This window comes from Apteryx rowi, unplaced genomic scaffold (assembly GCF_003343035.1).
Source record: "Apteryx rowi isolate R43461 unplaced genomic scaffold, aptRow1 scaffold_613, whole genome shotgun sequence".
Classification (NCBI taxonomy): domain Eukaryota; kingdom Metazoa; phylum Chordata; class Aves; order Apterygiformes; family Apterygidae; genus Apteryx; species Apteryx rowi.
Genome location: NW_020450887.1, coordinates 11,467 through 31,734, shown reverse-complemented (window position 1 = coordinate 31,734; position 20,268 = coordinate 11,467). Strand labels below are relative to the sequence as shown.

The 20,268-nt window shown below is 38.1% G+C and overlaps 1 protein-coding gene across 1 annotated transcript in view; it reads right to left on the bottom strand.

The window, feature by feature from the left end:
- Positions 1-19,703, bottom strand: part of LOC112974603 (engulfment and cell motility protein 1-like) — a gene marked incomplete at its 5' end in the record, with an annotated part of 183,896 nt that extends 164,193 nt beyond the window's left edge. The window contains 3 exons of the mRNA XM_026083741.1: positions 10,384-10,488; positions 11,019-11,130; positions 19,595-19,703. Coding sequence (XP_025939526.1) covers positions 10,384-10,488; positions 11,019-11,130; positions 19,595-19,703 — 326 coding nt within the window. The remainder of the gene's footprint in view (positions 1-10,383; positions 10,489-11,018; positions 11,131-19,594) is intronic.
- Between the last annotated feature and the right edge of the window lie 565 nt (positions 19,704-20,268).

The window sequence follows — 20,268 nt, the reverse complement described above, 5'->3', positions numbered from 1 at the left end:
AAAAAAAAAAAAAAAAAAAAAAAAAAAGAGGCTCTTATAAATGCCCAAAGAGAAATCATTTCTAATCCTGGCAACAGATTTACAACATTCATTAGTATATTTGTAACATACTTTTCACGACTTAGCAACTCATATCCTATTCCAAAGTAAAATGCTATAAATACAGCTGATAAGGGTGTGATTTTAATGTTATTTCCTTGATCAATCTGGTTACAGAGGAGAAATAAGCAGAACGGACATGTTTGCTTAGTAAGCTGGTGAAAACTATAACAGGGAAAGAAACATAACACACAGCTCTAGACTGAAAATACTTGTGCATGCCTACAGTGTGTAATGCTGGCTTAATTCACATTTCTATCACAACAATTATTTTCCCAAGGAAAAGAAAGTAGCAAGGAAGTCAACAAGCCCACACAACCTTCATTCAAGTGGAGGTCTATCATTAATGCTCATGAAGTGGCTGCACCCTGTTATCTTTCTCCTCCTCTCCCTCACACGTCCCCAGCGAGCTCCAGATCCACCAGCCATTTCACAATCTGCAGGYACAGGAGCTAATTTTGCTCAGGGGAGCAAGTATTTCGAGGCAGCCTCCATGAACATGATGGGACAAGCCCAGCACTGAGACTAGCTTCCCTCCATCCTACCTCAGCTCTGGGATGCTTGACTGCCCTGTACTTTGATATTAGGTATCTACTGCAGCTGCTGCTTCTTTTATTCACTCTTTTTAGAGCTACAGAACTGGGAAGCCCCCATATGGAAACATGGCTTCTCGTACGCCGTTACAGACAAAATCAAAACCCATCTCACAATACACTAGTAGTAAATGCTGCATATAGTCTTCTCTCCCTCCCTGTTCCTTTGATCACTACTGTCCACTGCTATAATGCAGAGCAGAAAAAAACTGCAATTTGCAACACTCAACAGCAAATAAGGATTTTTAGGGAAAAGCAAAAACAAACAAAAAACAGAAAAATCTCAAGGAAAAAAAACAAAGTAAAAGAAAATTACCAAGAGAGCACAAACATGAGAAGTTTGAGTGAGAAAAGATACCAAAGAGCAAGACAGTACGGAGAGTTGGTGAGAAAACAGATGAAGTGAAAAAAGAACAGAAAAATCTATTGCAGCCCAGAAAATATGGGGGGAGGTGGAGGGAAAGAGAGAGAAAGAGACAGACAGAGAATGAGGACAGAGAATGAAATTGAATCACAAGAAGGAGGAGTTGAACTGACTGATAGATGAGGAGAAAGGAAGATGCTTAGAGTGTTTTTAAAATTTCAACTCCTTGCATTTTTAAGAAAGCCAATGTTAGTTATCCATTTTTTGGCATTTTTACAGATGAAACTTCGCAGCCTATTCAGGCATGTGAATTGGACAAACACTTGAAGTAGAATACAGATCTGTACAGTTTTATTTTTAATGCATCTAATGTAGATACTTCTCCTCTCTCATTTACGAACTCCTGTCATAAATGGAAGGGAAACATTTCCCAATTACCAAACAAAACCAAGGAGTAACCAGACAGAGAAATGAAGGCTTGGTATTGTTTCCCAAGGTAGACATTTCAGACAGGGCTGGTAAGCAACTGCTGACAGCTGAATTTTCTGGGGAATTGAGTTAGCAATATGAATTGCCTAAAACACCCTGTTTTCTCTGAAGCCAAAATCTTTTCAGCAAGCAGGAGGCAGCCCCCCAACATCCAATTGTCCAACAACACATTTCAAAAGGTACAGAAAGGAATATTCTTCCTTAGGAAATATGTTTGGTTCTTGTTTCTGAAAGCAAGATCTTATATACTTTCCATTGTATTATAATTAATGGTGYTCAGCATCACCCAAAGAACAGCCACCTTCTTTTACAATCTATGTACCAATGGCATGGACAATAATATAACAAATTCAAGTGTCATGCCAAGATCACAGAAGAATAACACAAAAGCTCGAGAAGCAGAGAAAACAAAATCAAAATACTAACTTCATGGTAGGAAAATTCAAATTGTTCCTTTATAATCTTCCACTGAATTATTCATTGAGTCTATCACTATCCCAGAAGCATAAAACAGACCTTCAGGGAGGCAATGGACTAAATGAAGTATTTTCCACATTTGACTACCATGGACTTAAAAATTTGCATCAGCTTCAAAAATGAAGCTTTTTCCTTCAACTGACAGCTAATGACTGACAAAGAACAGAGTTTTTAAAACAGGTATCATCTTCAGAAGCTTCCCCATCAAAAAACAGGAGGAAGAAACCACCAGACAATCTTCCTTCATTGGGAAAATCCACTTAGCCAATCCCTTAATCCTTTATATTAAAGATAAAATTGGCTCCCAGTACACGACCCCACAGAAATTGCAGATGTAATTTTTAGATTCCTGAACTATGAGCTTGGCACTAGAATAGAGATGCATTATGACTAGAAAGTAAATACAGAAAATAAAAGACTACAAGATCTACTATAACTGCAGCAATACTTATAATAAATCCCACAACAGACAATTCAACACACACTGCTGCACTATTACAAAGGAGCATTTCCCTACACCTACTTTATAGTCCTATCTAAAATGATCCTACATTAACAGAGGCTGAGTTTTCTAGCAGTCCACAGTAGGTTAATACCAAGAAGTTCAGAGAGTTGGTTAGTTAAGATGGTAAAAACCTCCCTAGGTCCAACACGAACAGTCTGGCAGCATTTTAATGCCAAAGAATTGCAGGGTTCCTCTTCCTTTTCTTGGCACTCTGCTTTACCTTTTCGTAAGCTTTCTTATCACTTATGGCAGGCTTCGCCATTCCTATTTCATTTAGATGCTTTCAGTAACTCCTCAGGAAGCAAACAGTAAGAAGGATATGCTTCCTGAGAAGGATAAGGGACTCTACTGCAGGCAGACTCAATTTCTATTTTCCTCTTCTCCATTTTGCTTCCCTCCCAAGGCAGCTTGTCATTTTTCTTAACTTCGATATCAGTGCTTCTAAGAGCCTTCCCTCGGCATCGTCCCTTCTAACCTCTTGTATTATCTCCCCTGTTTCATTTTCAATGTCCCATGCTTCCTCTCGCCTTTATCTCGGCCTTCCTTCATATTCCTGAGGCATAACAGAAATTATTTAAGGCAAAACTAAAACACCACAACATTTCTGTCTGCCTTCCTCGGAAAGGGACTGGAATTGCCATTTGTTAAGCCAAGACCAGAGGGAAGAGCTGGGGCCTATTACCGATGCTGGAACAGAAAAGGAAAGGAGCCACTGACGTGAGAAACTCAGCTAGGAAGACCGTGAGAAACTCAGCTAGGAAGCCATGCCTTATTTGAGAGAGACCTAATTTTACTGGACCACATTAAGGATCAGACACTAGGAGTCTGATGTGAGCCCCAAAGAGCAAAAAAGCATGAGCAAGAACTGGGGAATAACCAACATAGTGTGAAAAGTGCACTGCAGTCTGCTACTCTCAGTGAGAGCTACTAAGAGAAGGCATGGAGCCCAGGATATGGCTAAGCAGCCAGGAGACAACCTGATACACTCATACARAGGGGAAGGGAAAGGAAAAGCATTCCAATTTGAACACAAGCGGCCATGTAYCCTTCCTCCCTACACGCCCCATTCAAGTGTGAGAGGGCAATACTTCCCCTTCCTTGCTCTCTTAAGACAGAAGAGGATGGGAGGAACCTACAACACCTGCAGGATGTAGCAAGTTTCTGAATTCTTTCTTTTCTTCCATGGAGTGAGACAAGTCCCACCAGTGCCATAATATTATTGTGGTATTGGTATATTGCAAAAGCTTGAACCTTTATCTCTTATCAGTGAGACAGGCATTGTAATACCTCAGGACACAGAGTAAATGGGAAGAGCTCTGAGATGCCACAGCCACTCTTCTTCTTGCCCCATGTATACACATCTCGGAGTTTTGCAGGTGAAGGGACTGTGGTTCTACAAAGGCCGCACAAATCATCTTCCTATGCTCCCACTGCAACTCATGCTCTGATTCAAAACCTACCAAAGACAATAGCTAGACCCCTAACAACTTCTGGGTGCTTTGGATAAGGACCGCATTTTGCCAACAGCTCCCATACACATGGCAAGATTCAGTTGTGCCGTGAATGGTGAGAAGTGAGCTGAACAAACGTAGGGCTGCAACACTGTCATATGTCCCACAGCACGTATCAGATGGGGTTGTGCTAACAGGGGGTGCCACAGCTCTCTCACAATTCTCTTCTGCCCCCAGGATTAACCTGGCTCCATATTTACGCTGCAATCAGCCACTTCAGGCTTTGGTTTCTCTTCACTCAAGGGACCCCACCATGATTTTGCAGCTGATGACATGGGCTCCTGGATTAAAAACACAGGATTTCCCTGTATGTTGGCAGGGAAAGCAGAGACGTTGAACAAGGCTTAGGAAAAGATAAAAGGCAGGCAAAACATAAATTAGACATGAATAGAAGGCAGGAACAGAAAATAGGGGGAAAAAAAGGTAAAGAAAAAAGAAGGCAAGAACATGTTAACAGGCTGGGAACCACTGTGCTTAGACATTTAGGCCTAATGTATAAAACTGTATTCTCCCATGATACACAACAGGAAAACAAAAGCAACAGAGCTCACTTTTCTCTTCACCTTTAGCAGCAAAGAAATAAATTACATTCCTTTCCAATCATTTCTGGAGAAAAATAGCATGGCAGAAATCAGGCTCAGTTTTATTTCAGAAAGTGCTGAAATTATATGTTGGACTACTCATATCTGATGAGGCTAGAATGAGTAGGCACGAGGAGACTTTGTGAACTGGCGGAAGGATGTGTAGGCAGCCTCCTATACAACAACTGCATGGTTAGAAAGTACACGGCGCGCAGTCTGACTATGACTCAACCCATTAAAGTTCTGAAAGGTCTTTGCAGAATGTCAGCAGTCTTCCTGTCTGCATCACCGGGGCTCACAAACAGCACCTACTCCTCCACCATCACTTCTGATGGGTTCAAAAAAAAGAACCCCCTCCTCCATTACCCAAAAGTAGCAGCTCCAATAGCTGCTGTGGAAAAAAGTCTCTCTGCATCATGGCTCTGTGAGTAACTGCTTTTCCAGCTCAGCAGATGCAGGGGAAAGAGGGTGTTGTATTTCTGACCCTAAACTGGCTTTATTTTTCATTTTCAGGTAATCAAAACCACTATTGGCTTAGCTGAAGTTCCAACATTTTGTTTAGATTTGTAGCATTTTAATAGTATTTAAAATAAGTTTTAAAGATAAGACTGGAAAATTTAGAAACCTATCACTAAGTACCTTATATGTCATTCACAAAAATGTGGTAGCAATGGATCCATCATAAAAGACACCAAGGGATCAACAAGGCCAGTATTTAAATTTACAGCATGGATTTCAGCATTGTTTTCCCACCCTGTAGACAATATTTTATACTGTTTACAAATTTCATAATTAATATTTAACAAATATTTGCATGAAATATATTTTAAAAAGTCATGGGCAAAGGGAAAAAAAAAACAAACTTCTCCTCTACAGATGAGGGAGTCAAATTCCAGGCTACAGTAACATGATTTCTTTGCAAGGAATACCTATTCTCCCTACGTGTATAAAGAGCCTACTCATCTAATGAATGATACAGAATTGGGCATAAGCTTGGGTAGCCAGCTAAGCTGAATCTAAACAAATGGATAGTCAATACTCATAACTGGAGCCACTTAGTTTTTTTGTGGTTTTTGCCAAAAGAACCAATCTCTCATGGAACAAGCTTAAAGAAAAGGAAGAGACAGAATAATTGTCTTCTCAAGACACAATCTGCCCTCAAAAAAGCAGAGGCCTGTTAGAATATGGCTGATCATAAACCTGTAAGAAAAATGCAGACAGATCACCAACTTGTCAATCATCAAAAGCAGATTCAGACGAATGAGATATGTGGTCACCACCATGGACAATGTAGTATAGGGCTTCTCTATGACACAGTTGACTTACTGTGAAGAACAATAACCTGTAATAAAAATCCTACACTCCCACTCTGCTGAAGGTTCTTCATTATATTTAGATGCCTGTGAGAAAAGCATAAAATAAGAAAATATTTCAATGGTTGCACATTAAAAGATAGATTCAGTTTACCCAATGGCATCTTCTCTTTCTACCCCAATATTGTTAATTTAGCCAAGATCCAAGACGAATAGCAGTGCACTCACAACTGGAGGAGTAGCTTTGATTTTGCTGCCTCCTATCCAGAATACCTGGACGAACAGTAGAGGCCAACTGCACATTTAGAGGTCAACTTATCAAAACTGCAAAGTTAGTATTTCCTTAGAAGCATCTGAGGCAGAAATCGGGCAGCTTTAAACACAGGCCAACAAATAGCTATCAAATTCTTCTGGGTTACAAATAAAGCATTTGCTCCATTTTGTTCCTTCTAGCTTGAACTCTATAACAAATTAAGTAAATCTCATTATTTTACATCAATACTGGCAATCACTGAAGTGCACACACACAAAAATGAAAAAAAACACCCATGCAAGTGAATAACACCTACATAGAAGCACATATGCATATAAAATATCGGCTTCATATATTTATACCTCCCTCTCTATTGTATCTTGAAACCAAAATTGCTCTAAATAAAATCTTGTACCATGAATTCCCAAAGAAGTCAACAACAAAGCACCAATAAATCGAGGTACTAATAGCAACGATGACATAGGATTTCCATGGAAAGGTTTTTCTGCAGACCCTTTTAATACTCAGGAAAATTTCAAAGGCAAATTGCTACAAGTCACCAAAAAGAAAATCTCAAGATGTCTGCATTGAATAAAGTCTGTTTTAAATGGTAACTTAAAATTTTATTTTTAAAATTAGTAGAACTTGAAGCTGAAGTAGTTCTGGAAAGGAGAAAATAGGAGCTGGGGGGAAAACTTATCTGCTCCAAAAGAACAAAAAAAGATTATCTGTCACAAAGTTTTATTCCAATCATTTTCTTCACTGTTAACTTTAATTATACACTCTGACTGTCCTGTAATTATGTAGCTTGGGAAATTGCCAATTTTTCCTGTGGAAACTTTTAAAATTTCTTGCAAAGATTCGGTTTTAATTCTATCAATGCATTCCACGTACTATATGTCACCACCTTTTAAAAGCAGAGCCTGTGAGGATAGCAATTATTTAAGTGAAATATGAAAAAAATGCTGTGCACTTTATATTTAAGTCACTGATAGCACCAAACAATAGCAAAGAAAAGCTAACTCAATGGGAAACTAATTCAACAAGAAACTTTATTTTTTAATCAATACGATAGCTAAGGATAAAGAAAACCATGGGGTTTTTCCTTCACTAAACAGCCTTTCTTCTTGAAGCCCCAGTCATATTAAATGGTAAACAGACAGTGAGACTCAAAAACAACTAATTCAAAGTCCAAATAAAGAAAAATAACACTGTTTCTCTGAAAGGAAAAGGAAGACAGCATGTAAAGAAAACTTATACTGTAATTTCAGGAACAGGCATACAGCAGGAAAAAGAGGAATAATAGAAATGGATTGTGGGAAAGTAGATATGAATCAAAAGGGAGAAAAGGTTTGGTTATTTTTGTTTCCTTCTCTGCAGTGTAACACCCCATGTTTTCATCTGAAATGCTTTCCTTTTTTCCAAAATGCACAGTTACCCATCTGCTCCACTGCCTTCATGCGCATGCTCTTCAACACATCGCAATAGCATTTACTATTACTATGAATTCTTTGTTTGGTGCTTGTCTTCAGAGCCCCATCGCCCCCAGCTGAAGGGCACTTCAGCTTCAGACACCCTTCCCACCTAATTAATCCATTTATTAGGCACATTAATTCAAAATAGAATGATTTATGAGGGGGAGAACAAGAAAGAAAAATGGAGATTACTGAAAAGACTGGATAAGGAGAGGTTAGAAGGGAAGGCGGGCAATAAGTAATATAAGAAGATACATTACAAAGGGCCATGCAGCAGGGGCATCCTAACAAAGTGGCAGGTCAGAGTGCAGTGATTTGTACTGCCCATTAAATGAGGTACTGAGGGTACACTCAGCATAGCAGTCATGATTTCCTGATAGTGTCTTCTCTTAATATACCACATTCTGTCAGGAAAAGCTTTATATTTTCCAGGTTCATTTCACACCAATTCTGGTTTCCAATCTAAATTTTTAAATATTCCACAGCACAGATATTATCTCATTTGGGGCCTTAGGAATTAACCCCATGGCACAGCAGTTAACTGTACTGCAAAATGACAAGCTGAAAATAATTTCTCTTCCTACAAGGCAAACTGTCTCCTAGTCTCAACTGTGGGGAAAAAAAGAGAAGAGCTCCTGTCAAACAAGTTGCTCAGTATGCGAGTATTACTTGTCTGCATCTCTAACAGTTTCTTGCAGAGCTTCACCTCAACCAGAGAGGGTATTTTAATTTGGGTATGGGAGTTGAAGCATATCTGAACAGATAAGAAAGTAGGTGTTTTTTGTGATCAAAGGCTAGCAGTGCTCTAGGAGTTGCGCAGTGCCTTTCATCTCCGGAGTTCAGCGCGCTGCTAGCACAACCAGGCGGAGAGCCATGGATGACTGAGTTACCATGCCAGTGACTCCAAAATAAGCACCATGCAGGGCTCAGGAGAGACGGGTAATCTAATGCATACCCAGGTGCATTAACAGTTCCTGAAGCAACTTTGGGCAAGTAATTTAATCCAGCTGTGCCTCAGTATGGCACTTCTATTGTACATGGATACAGGTACTCTTTTTCAAGTGGGAAATACATGGGCACTCAAACAGTCTCAGGAACTATTCAAGAATGAAGACAGACATCTCAAAATAACACCAAAGCCCCTCAGATCAGTAGCGCAGTAGCAAAAATATTATACTGGAGAAACAAAATTGAGTCAGGACCCAAGTCCCTTTTAAATAGTGCTTAATTATACGCAACACTGAACTCAATTTTTAAGACAGCACTTGCAACATGAAGATTAAAAATACAAAAAAATTGAGAGATGACAATGAAAGTTCTCATTCAACAGAATTTCTGCCCTCTTTGAAGTCTTTCAGACCTCTTAAAAATATCTCTCTCATATGGGAGCACTGGCTACTCTCTGTGGTGCCCCACTATTCTTAAAAGAAGCCTATGGAGAAGCACGACCCAGATCTTACCAAATTTCAAGGAGGAGAACAAGCATCCAAGTCTCTTTTTATAAACAAAAATTACAATTCAGTACAGTTTTTCTAGTAAAAATACTCACTGCCCAGTATATAAATAACCCKAACTTCAGGAATTTATAGTGTTTAAAAAACATTTGCTGTATTGCATGCTAACACAGTTTTATTTAATAGTTATTGCTAGATTCAGGCTGAGATAGAAAGATATATTTGAAGGGCAAACCTGATACTCCTGTGGTCTTCTACTATGTCCATGGGTCACCCTGGCCTGGATATCACAGTACACCCTTTACAAACCTCTTGCAGCCTTGACACTCTCCTGCTTTAAGCAAAAACTAGACAATACTGCATATCAACTTAAGAGTTCATTCTTTTTTAGTAGAAATGAATGGTGTGCCTACTGTCTCCTTGTTATATACTATTTGCTTTAAGCAAGTCTGCATGTGCCCACTTTTCTTATGGAGTTTAACCATCCCAACTGTCTCAGAACTCTGACTTTCTGGACTCCTCAAGTATTGATTTCTTATCCTCTCTTCCCATATGTGCTAGACATATTTGCCATGTGCAAACCTTCAATTTCAATAAAGGTGAGGAAAAGCTGGTCTATTCAGGTGCACGTATTATTTTGCTGCATGCTTCTTCATGTAAGGAAGCAACATATAACTTGTTTCAAACTACCCTTGAAATAACAAATGTAGGAGGAGGAGTGGGCAGGAGCAGGAACAGGGTGCACAAGTGAATCATAATTCTTTCCTATTTGTCTACAAGTGTTACATCAGCTACAAAAGTAATTTTAGCGGGAGCATCTTAATTCTCAGGATACTGCCAATACAGTCAGTTATCAAGGTATTTCCTAGTCAAAGTCTCCTTTCCTCAGAAAAGTTAGTTTTTAGTAGTCTTAGAGGAGGGTAGAAAATTCTGTGCAATTATTCATTTCTGATTTTATGAACACTCTTCACACATCCAAAAAAAGGCACAAGCTCACTTCCCTTCTTTTTGCAGGCCTAAGCAAAAAGTAGCATGGCTTCTGTAATATTTTACTGAGACAGGCAATGACAGACTATGCAGTTGCACTGCATCTTCCCAAAGCTTTTACAGACATGTCATGTTTTAATGTTTTATGGTTTGCTTGTCTAGAGTTCATTGTTGTTAATGGCATCATGATTTTGAACTTTCTCTTGGAAGGGAACCGTAAACAGGCTATCATCAATGTGAACAGGGAACTGCACAGATCTGGAAAGGGAGAAGACACCTTACCCGTATATAAGCATCCTGGTGATGTTTAGCGAAGTACAGCATATTGTCGAGGGCTAGCATTCCTGGAGGGGTCTGCGTAAAATCCATTGCTGGGTTTACATGATTCTGCAAAAAGATAGTAAGATCACTCCATCAGTATCTTCACAAAAGCTATCAGCTCCCCAACATTTTACGTGCATCATGTCACCATGCTGCTGCCAAAAAAAATCTGGCAATACAGCTCTTTTTGCTGAGCAGAAAACACACAACAAGGAAGTGGCCCATACCCCAAAGAAACATTAAGCCAAATACCAAACCTCTGTGGTTGTTGTATTAGTTATTCAGTTCTGTAACTACAGGCTGGAGTTTTTAAAAAGTTGAGTGCCCTAGAAGCACAGGTACCTTAGGTCTGTCACAGCAGAGAGACTCATAGGTTGTACCAGAGACTAAAAGTACCTTTTACTTGAAAATGCAAACAAAGAGCCACCAAAACACTTATCCATAAAACTGCTATTGAACTATAAAAAAAAACAACCCACAAACAAACACGAAAAGGAGAAAAAGCTGCTAAATTCAAAAGCTGTATTAAACCTGCTGGATCTTGTGAACCCTGAACGCAAAGGGTCACAGACAGGAGTGTACAAAATCAGACTCACCTTGGAGAAGTCAGATAAGTTTTTCTTATGTTCTGAATCTATGAATTTCAAGTATGAAATTAATGAATGAGCATACCAAACATTGCTCAAACTCGCCAGCTTCCACACCCAGCTACAAATTTCAAATGTTCAGTTTCACAATTTAGATGAAAAAAAACACACTTGCTCAAAATATTCATTAACCCAGACAGTCTTTTGATGAATGTACATTTGAATAAGTTTTGCGTAGTTTGAATTTTGGATGTGAACATTTGCCCAACCACGGGCAGGCTCTTAAGAAATATAGAAGCTGCTCAGAAAAAGGAAGACCCAGGGGTATGACTCCATCAAAAAAGCTTATCTTCTGCTACACTCTTATCAGAATCTCCTTTTCAATGTCTCCAGCTCCAGTCATCATTCTGACACAGGAAGATTTCCCTTGTCACTTAGCAATGGCATTTCTATTCTGCAAAACCCAGCTGAGAGAAACTTTAAAAGTGCATTTAGTATCAGAAAACTGACTATGTAACAACGGCAAAGATCACCTCAGATTTCTTCCTCCATCAGTCTGTTTCTTTTGTGTACTCAGGGTTTGATCCACCCACCTCACTGACAAAAACATGTTTTTACTACTTTTCCTCTTGTTGATTTTGCCAGGCCAAAAAGCTGCAGAAAAGTGAGACGAGATTCTACTCTCTCTTGCCTGTCTTATTTTTAGATGTATGACAGATGTTGGTTTTAACCTGTCAACAATTCATATTCACATAAAAGATCACAAATACTAGAAAAAGAAAATTACACATTAAAATGACCACTGCCACTTTAAAAGCAGAAAAAGGATTTGGGATGAAGATAGCGTGTGTAAGCTGTTCATTTTACATCTGTGGTTTAGGCAAACTGACATACAAACAATACGATCTTAGGCTCACCACTCTGCAATGGGGAATCAAGAGGATATTTCAAATCCTAGGTTTTATGGGGTAATACCTATGCAACTGTCTTTGGAAGGAAGGAAAACAGTACATAGTACAAGGGCAGTAGTCTAAGCAGAAAACAAAGCTTATAGAATTGATTACATTTTCCAAAAACTCATCATCTTTTACTTAAAAAACAAAAAACAAACAAAACCTGCTTTCATCTATTCATCTAAATGGAGAACAAAAATCCTTCAAAAATCTTCATGGCTATTTCTCCAACTCAACCCTCCTTCCACCACATGTGATACATTTATCAGTCAAAACACTCAATCAGTACAAGACTGTTTCACACAGATCACAAGCCCAGCAAACTTCAGCTTCTGAGGTGAGATAACAGAAGAGAAAACTTCCCTTCCTGCCATCTTCAAGCATTCCAGAAAGTGCATCTTCTGCAAGGCTGGGTCTGGCGGACACACAAATACCCTGCAATACCCAGTCTTTTTAAGGCAACATCTTAGTAGGCCCTTCTACGCACTTGAAACATTCTTCATTTTGGGCATAACAAAGTACAAGCCCTGGATGGGGAATACCACTTGATACTTAGCCCCATCATGAGCCCTCAAAATTGAAAGGTAGGGGGAGAGAAAGCAGGAGGGGAAATTGTGCCCTGAAAAATTGAGTTCCATTTCCTTGGAAAAACTCCTGAGAAGCTGTCAAGAGGGGTCCACACAGCACCAATTGTACAATGCCTCTTCCAAGTGGGACTTCATTATAGGGCTGCACATACTCTCCTCTCTTCATCCCCAGGCTTCAGAGCAGACAGAATATACTCGGACAAATACCTGGCAAGTAGGGAGTATCAACACCCAGCCACCTTTCTCCAGCTGTTCAGCTATGAGCACTCATTTTACTGGTATTTATAAACAATATTAAAATACAAGCAGAATATTGAAATAAAAGCTAACCCACCATTGCCTAAATAGTTCTTTTCTTCAACCCATTCTACAATGTCAAGTTAGGTAGAAATTTCAACACAAAGCAGTAGGAGCAAGAGAAATCTCGTATTTAGTAACAATAGTTCATTTTGCCTTTTACCACTGCTTAGTTCTACCTGTTCAATCAAAAAAGCCATCACCACCACCTATTATTTTTTTCCTGAGTCAAGCCTATATAGCCAGCTACTTTTGTCTGGTTTTAGGGTTTTTTTCACTTTTGATACCAGGATAACTGGGGCTTGATCTTCAGCTCTGTTAAGTCATAAATAATTATGCCAGCTGACAATAGCCAAGGATTGAAGACAGAAGTATGGCAGGTGTGAAACAATACATTATCTTCAATTATTCTTCCAAACCAAAAGAAATGCCAGCTGCTTTGCTTCCTTCTTTCTCCCTCCCTCCCCTAAAAATCATCCTTTTCTCAACATGTTGAATGCTTGTGGTTGAAATATTAGCTTATTGAGAGTGGGCTCAGAAATGAGATACAAAGCTAAATTATCTAAAATGCTGTAGTGAATAATTTAAAAGTATGCAAACACCCCCACCTACAATATAATTTATTAAATATATGGAACACAACACTTCAGGCATATTAGCGTCATCTGTTTAGTATAAAGTCTACTGCATATTTCTCTTTATCAAAAGCCAATAATAAAAAAATACTAAGGGAACAGATTTGTTACCTACAGTTTTTTAAATAAATTTTAATTTTTTTCCATTAGACTGAATAATATCCATGCATCTTTCAGCTTCAGCATCTGAGCAGTATTTAACAGCTTATGCTCTGATATTGTATATGTTAACAAAACAAACTCTTGATGGTTTTTGGTAGGCAGCTTAGTAGGTACTGTGGAAATGAAAATTTTGTCTTTTGCATGAGATGCAAATCCAAAATGATGTCTGCTTATGCCATAAAAAAAAACATGGCATGTTCCATACGATTACAGTTATTCTGAGTAAATTTCWGTGCAGTAATTATGTTCTGACAATCCAGCATTCTCATACAGTCCTAGTGGCATAAAGCATGCTTCACTCTCTGGCCTGAATGGCTCTACTGTCTTATTCTTGGCTTTTAAGGCAATCTCAGAGAGATATATAGATTTCAGTGGTAAAAAGACATGTCCTTACGCTGAGATGCTTAATTACAATAATTGTGCACTGTCTGTAGATAACTGCTAATGGAATAAGCACTAGTTCCTTATATAATACCCAACAACAGTATCTTCCACATGAATATGCTGAAGCACGGAAACCATTTATTTCCCTGCATACACAGCCTACTACAGAATAAACGTCTCTTATTTTTGTCTTGACAGATATTGACAGCCTGTCATGGATTCTGCAGCAGTGCTACATTCAGCTCTGTAAATCTGTTATGTTAATTTGTCCCGAAAGCTGCTGCAGTAGGTGCTAGACCCTGTAATCGCTGTGCTACACAGCAAGAGCAACCTTGTAGTTTCCCAACCCCTAAGCAGCTTGGGGCAAACTCTCTTCTGTACATCTCCCTTCTGGAGGTTTGTATTACAAAAACACTAGAGAAGTTCCCAGGTAGGAACTGGCATTGAAAAAGCACTGGCAATAAAACAGCTTCAGAACATCTGAAGAACTTTGGGGTAGAGTCCAATTTAAATGGTGTCGATCTAAAATGAACTCCCTCAAAGACAGTAATATTTTATCTACAGAAAAGCGACAATCTGTCTACAAAGGTAGTACAATTGATCACTTTCTCCTAGCTTGAATTACAGGTACTTACTCATTTTCCTCTTTCTTCTAAATCCAAACCACTGTTTGCAGACAAGGAAGGAAAACAAATTAGTCACCTGGTTCTACATCATYGAAGTACCTATGCCAAAAGCTTCCTTAGGTCAAATGAGAAAATTACAGTAGTACATACATGGATGTTTGCTCAGGAAGAACTTAGAACCAAGAGGGCAGGAATGCTTTAAATTATACTTACAGTAAATTATGAATCGACAAACTTATGTCAGAAGTATCAATGAACACACAACTTCACCATTTAGCTCTTCTCTAACTACTCCCAAAGTTTTGCACACAAAATGTTTCCATCTGTTCATTCACACAGGAATTACAAATATGAAAAAATGCTACATAAAAAAACATTTGTGAAGAGGTAGTCAGCTAAAATTCATAATGAGGAAATAATCTTATCTTTTTATTTAACAGCACTGTATTCAAAGAGATCAGGCACACAACTTTCACCATTCAGTTTAATGAGATACAACAACGACTTGGGAATTTTTAACCTCTATACATTCAAGGAAAGCAAGAAATAACAAACAGATTTGTCATTGATAATTCTCTGAAAATGCAAATATGCATTTCTGTCTTCCAAAGCTGATTTTTTGATTTTCCAATGTGACTCTAGAACAGAATGAAAATTTACCTGGAGTATTCCCGAATTAAAACAAAGGAACAAAAACAAAAACAACAATAACAAAAACCGAGAACGTATCTTGAGTCAGATATCTCTAAGCTCAGCAATCTTTTAAGAATATGCACAAAATCTTTTAAGATACATTTAGCATGAGTCATTTCAATTACATGCGCGCACACACACACACCCCTCCATCCTCCATATAAAGAATACCACTATATTTCTACTGGATATAGTTTTCGAAGACTTACAAATTATGTTTGCACATTCGCACGGGGCGGTAGTTTTCTTTTAAGTAAAATATTTCTAGCTTTTTCCAGGTTCAAGTTCCAGCAAATATTTAGCCAGGAATGCTCTACCAGCATTAGTATATTTTGTCGTATTTTTATGACTGATATGCAGACTATTAATATATATTGCAAAGCTTATCTCCTTGCAAATAAAAATCGCTTGAATCTAACTAAAATATTAAGCAGTCTTTCTGAATAAAGTCTGAACGCATCAATACAAAACTGACCTTCTCAGTACTAAAGTCTTCACTATCTGGACATCATTTGCCTTTTGAAAAAAATAAAAATTTTCAAAATCTGACTACTGTACTTCCTTGATTCACTGAGCTATCATGTAATCAAATGTAAATCATCACAGCTTCACATAAGTCACCACTGGAAGCATGTCCCAGTCATTCTTCCTGAATGGATGCTATGCTGTGGTGATCAAGGTTGCAAAAATCTGAATGTTATGGTGGCATAGTTAAGTCTGTTGAAATTATCAGATAAAACATAAACAGGGCATGTCAAGGACAAGCACTGCATATTTTATGACTTGAATAAATTACACTTCTTAAGCAAGACTTAAAGCTCTTCAGTAAACCTTGTTCAGCTATACCTATATTTTATATTACAGCTTTACAAATGCAGAGAGTTAACGCTGTAGATCCCAAGATCTTAAGCCCTAAGGACAATGACAATAGTTTGGAAACCAAGAAGAATCTAAAATGAGTGCTGTGACACTGAGGGGCCACATCTTGTCCAAAACAGGACAATTAAAAACCACCTGTTAGGTTTTATGTTGGTTAACAATGAGTGATTTTTCATGTTGGATAGATGCTTAGCAGTTCACACAGACTGCTGACTTTTTTAAAAAACACTTTCAAAAAATGTTTTTGTGAAAACAAATGTATCCAGTGACTATGGGTTATGCACTCTCTCAGTGATGTTTAAATTGAATAAGTGGGACATGGTCATTACAACTACATTTTTCAGTGTGGGAATTTTTTTTTTTTTTAACCAAATATCTCAGTATCTACTAAGTTTATTAGAGTGACTGAATACGCAGACAAGCATCCACTTACAGATCAAGGTAGGTTGCATCAAGAAATTAAAACCATGCTAGTTCACTGCTATTCCACACTTGAGATTACCAGTCCATTTAATAGCCACATCAGTGGAACCCATAAAACTTGTAGTCTCACAAATTTTAGGCAAAGTCAGTCTGCTTAAATGGAATTACTGTTGGACACGGTGTGAACTAATCCAGTCAGCTTTCACTGGAGTGAATAAGGGACTGTTCAGACAACACCAGCTCTTTCAAAATCATAATGTAAGCATAATACTGAAGTCCTGGCCAACAAGCAATTTTTATATCATTTAAAGCACAGTGGTCAAGAAGCATACCAGGATAAACTAGAACAGTGTTCCCCTCCTAAAGAGAAACAGTGATATCAATATAGGCCTTTTCATGTCCTTGGAACTTTTCAGGAGATTGACTGCTTTAATTTTACCGGTGTCATTAAAGCAGTTTGCCTTTTCTACATAGACAGAATATAAGGTACGAATTCTCATCCTGCCCAGCAAAATAATCAGGCTAACAAGACAACAGTGATGTGAGAAAACAGTATGAACAGTGTTAGCAGAAACAGCAAAAAAAAAAAAAATCTAAACTTTAATCTGTTTATTTGCAACATTTAAGTGTTTTTAAGAAAGTGGAAGTCAAACAGCACAATCAAAATCTACAGTGGTTATATGTAATCTGAGTAGATCTGAATAATTTATACATTCGATAGGATTTGGAAACAAAGATAAAATCATTGTTCCTAAGTCTGATTTATGGATGAAAAGCCTTTCTGGAGTTCATGTAAGCTTACCGTCTGCTATGGTCACTGACTTTTGCTCATTATTTAAGGGTACTGGCTGACAGCACTCACATCTTGGTATAAAAACATTAATGGTCCTGGCTGACGCTTCTTCACAGACTATTTAAGGAGAAATTCAGAGCTCTCCAACAGGCATTTCATATGAAAGTTAAGGGAATGATACAAAATAATAAACAGGTGTACATAAATATATCTTTTAGCTTATGCCCAAAACATACGAGTTGCATAGCCTATCAACAAGAAGAAAGAGGATCTCTAGTCTTTTTTATTAAATAAAAGGTTCAAAACCAAGTTCCACCAAATCCTGGGCTGCATGTGTCAGCCTTCTAAGCATAAGACTACCAAGGGAGTATCTTTTTAATTGTTTTAGTTACACTTCAGGCAATTTTATCTAAACTTACACTTTTGGATATAATGTTTGCCTTTGTAATTAAGGCTCACTAATTGAAACACCTTTCAGTGGTGTCTTCCTTTAATGAAAATGAAGACAGATTACCTAAATTGTAAAGAACCTATTTGAGTAAAATCAGGGCAAAAATAATCATTAGAATTTTCCTGAGGACGTGTATCTACAGGGAACCCACATGGGAAGCAGACAGCTTAATTGCTACAGTTGCCTTCCCTGCACATCAAAAGTAAATTGGGAAAATTTTTGCCCTCCTTTTAGACATTTCTGCAGAAAGGCTTTATGTTTTTCTGTGTCAAGCAAGCCAGCTAAAACTGCTGTCATGTGCAGAAGGAAAGGGTCAGGCGGTGTTTAATTCAAATAAAAGTTCAGAGAGATGTCAGCCCTGTGTTTGAGAAAACTCCACTTCAAAATGAATCAGCTATGTGAATTTATTGGCTGCTGGGGAGACAGATACAGCAGCTGTCAAAATTCAACACTAGTCAACCCAGCTGAAATGCCATCCTGGGCTAGACACGTAGACCCACAGTCCTACGGGTAAAAAAGACTGCTGCCACTACAAAACTATGTGGTTCACACATTGCCACTTATTTTATTGTCTGTGACCATGTCAAGCTAACTACTAAGCTAACTACGGAAGACAAGCCAAAAACTAATCTACAGGAAAAAATTGTCAACATCTATGGTGTTTTAACTGCCTTTGAACTTACGTCGCTATATACAAAATTACTATCTCTACAGTCAAATCTTTCCCCTGCTTGAGTATAAACAGCCAAACCTTGTAGACACCAAAGAGAAGGGTGTGGAAAAAAGGGCCAACCCACTCTTAGGACCTTTGAGAAGTCCACACTTTTGTCCTAAGTCAGCAAAGGCCTATGCCCATCCTGTAGCATCCTTCATCTGCTCTCAGCAGTGAGGTGGTAAATAAGCCCCTGCATTCATTTACAGGAGAGTTTCAGTTCACCTGACTTTCATTTTTCTTTGCCTCCCTCTACAGAAATATGAAGAGCTTGGGACTAGAGCTGCGCTCTACAAAATGCATATACCTTTTGCATGTCTTGGACATTTCTCTGCTATACCTCCAGTTTCCTCTAGAAAGCAGAAAGAGGATGGGAGTTGCACCAGAATGTAGCAAGATAAAAAAAATACATATTTTTAAAAAATTTAAAGAATGCATACCATTATCTTTTTATACAGGGGCTTCATAACAAGCGGACTATATGGAACAACCAAAAGATTCAGAATTTAGACATGAAGGTGTTTTTGATTAGAAGAAAAAAATACAGCCATTTACAAATGAGCCTCTCTTCTCCCCATATTCTTTTTTTACAGGCCTGAGTTCATGAAATCCCATACTCAAAGAGAATCTTTTACCCAGACTGCAATTCCTCATAACTGAAGAAAATCCAAATACTTTGAACTACGTTTTTTTACAGTCCTTTGAATTTTACAAGAGGCAGTAAAGCATGAGGAGTGAAAGGAAGGGGGAGCAGTGATAGGTATATGTTCAATAACATACACATCTGTTTGCACACATGTATGCACACACTGGAAAACTGCACAGGCTTAAATAAGAAAAATTAGTATTTATGGTAATTCAGTGTAAATTGAATTTACAGTGTTCCACAACACAAGCATTACTTCATTACTCAGCGAGGGTTTGGTGTGGAATCAGCTACTAAAATCAAGCCTTGTGAAAGAGACAGAGCCAGCAGAGAGATGTCATTACRCGTGACCAGCTTTTGGGGGACCGATTCTTCGTCTTAACTCTTCTGTGGGCAAATTCTGCGGGATGTGCAGTACATCGTATCTAGAGAAAGATGTCCAAGATTCGTCTCCTAAGACAAGGGGTTAGAAAACAATTAGCAGTAAAAGAACCCTTCTGTTATGATACACAGATGAGCTACTTGAGACCAACTACACATCCAAGTCCATGTAGCTTGCCTGCCCCCATGAGATAACTGTGATGTACGTAGGAAGTGAGGGGCAAAGAAGAAAACAACATCCTGAAATCACAGACAGTATATAAAAAACAAAAGGGACATATACAAGAAACACAATGTTCTATAGTCCCTAATTTTGCATTAGTGCATTTATATTTGTTAATGGATTTTCTTCAGAGGTGGCACCCATTTTTTTTAATCAAGAGGAGTTTAAGATTTTTATCATACAATTTCACATTTAAAATTATTGGAAAAGGTATAAAAATATAAAATTACTTTTAGTCTGTCTGCAAAAGAATAGATCTTAATCTGTCATTAAGAAACTGATTTAAAGGATGGATCTTTCCACTAATAATCATAGTAATCATTAAAAAAAAAATCAAATAAAACATTAGAGAAAAAAAATCAAAGCACAAAAAGATCGGAATTACACAGAGTTAGTTCATTTCAATAGAAATAT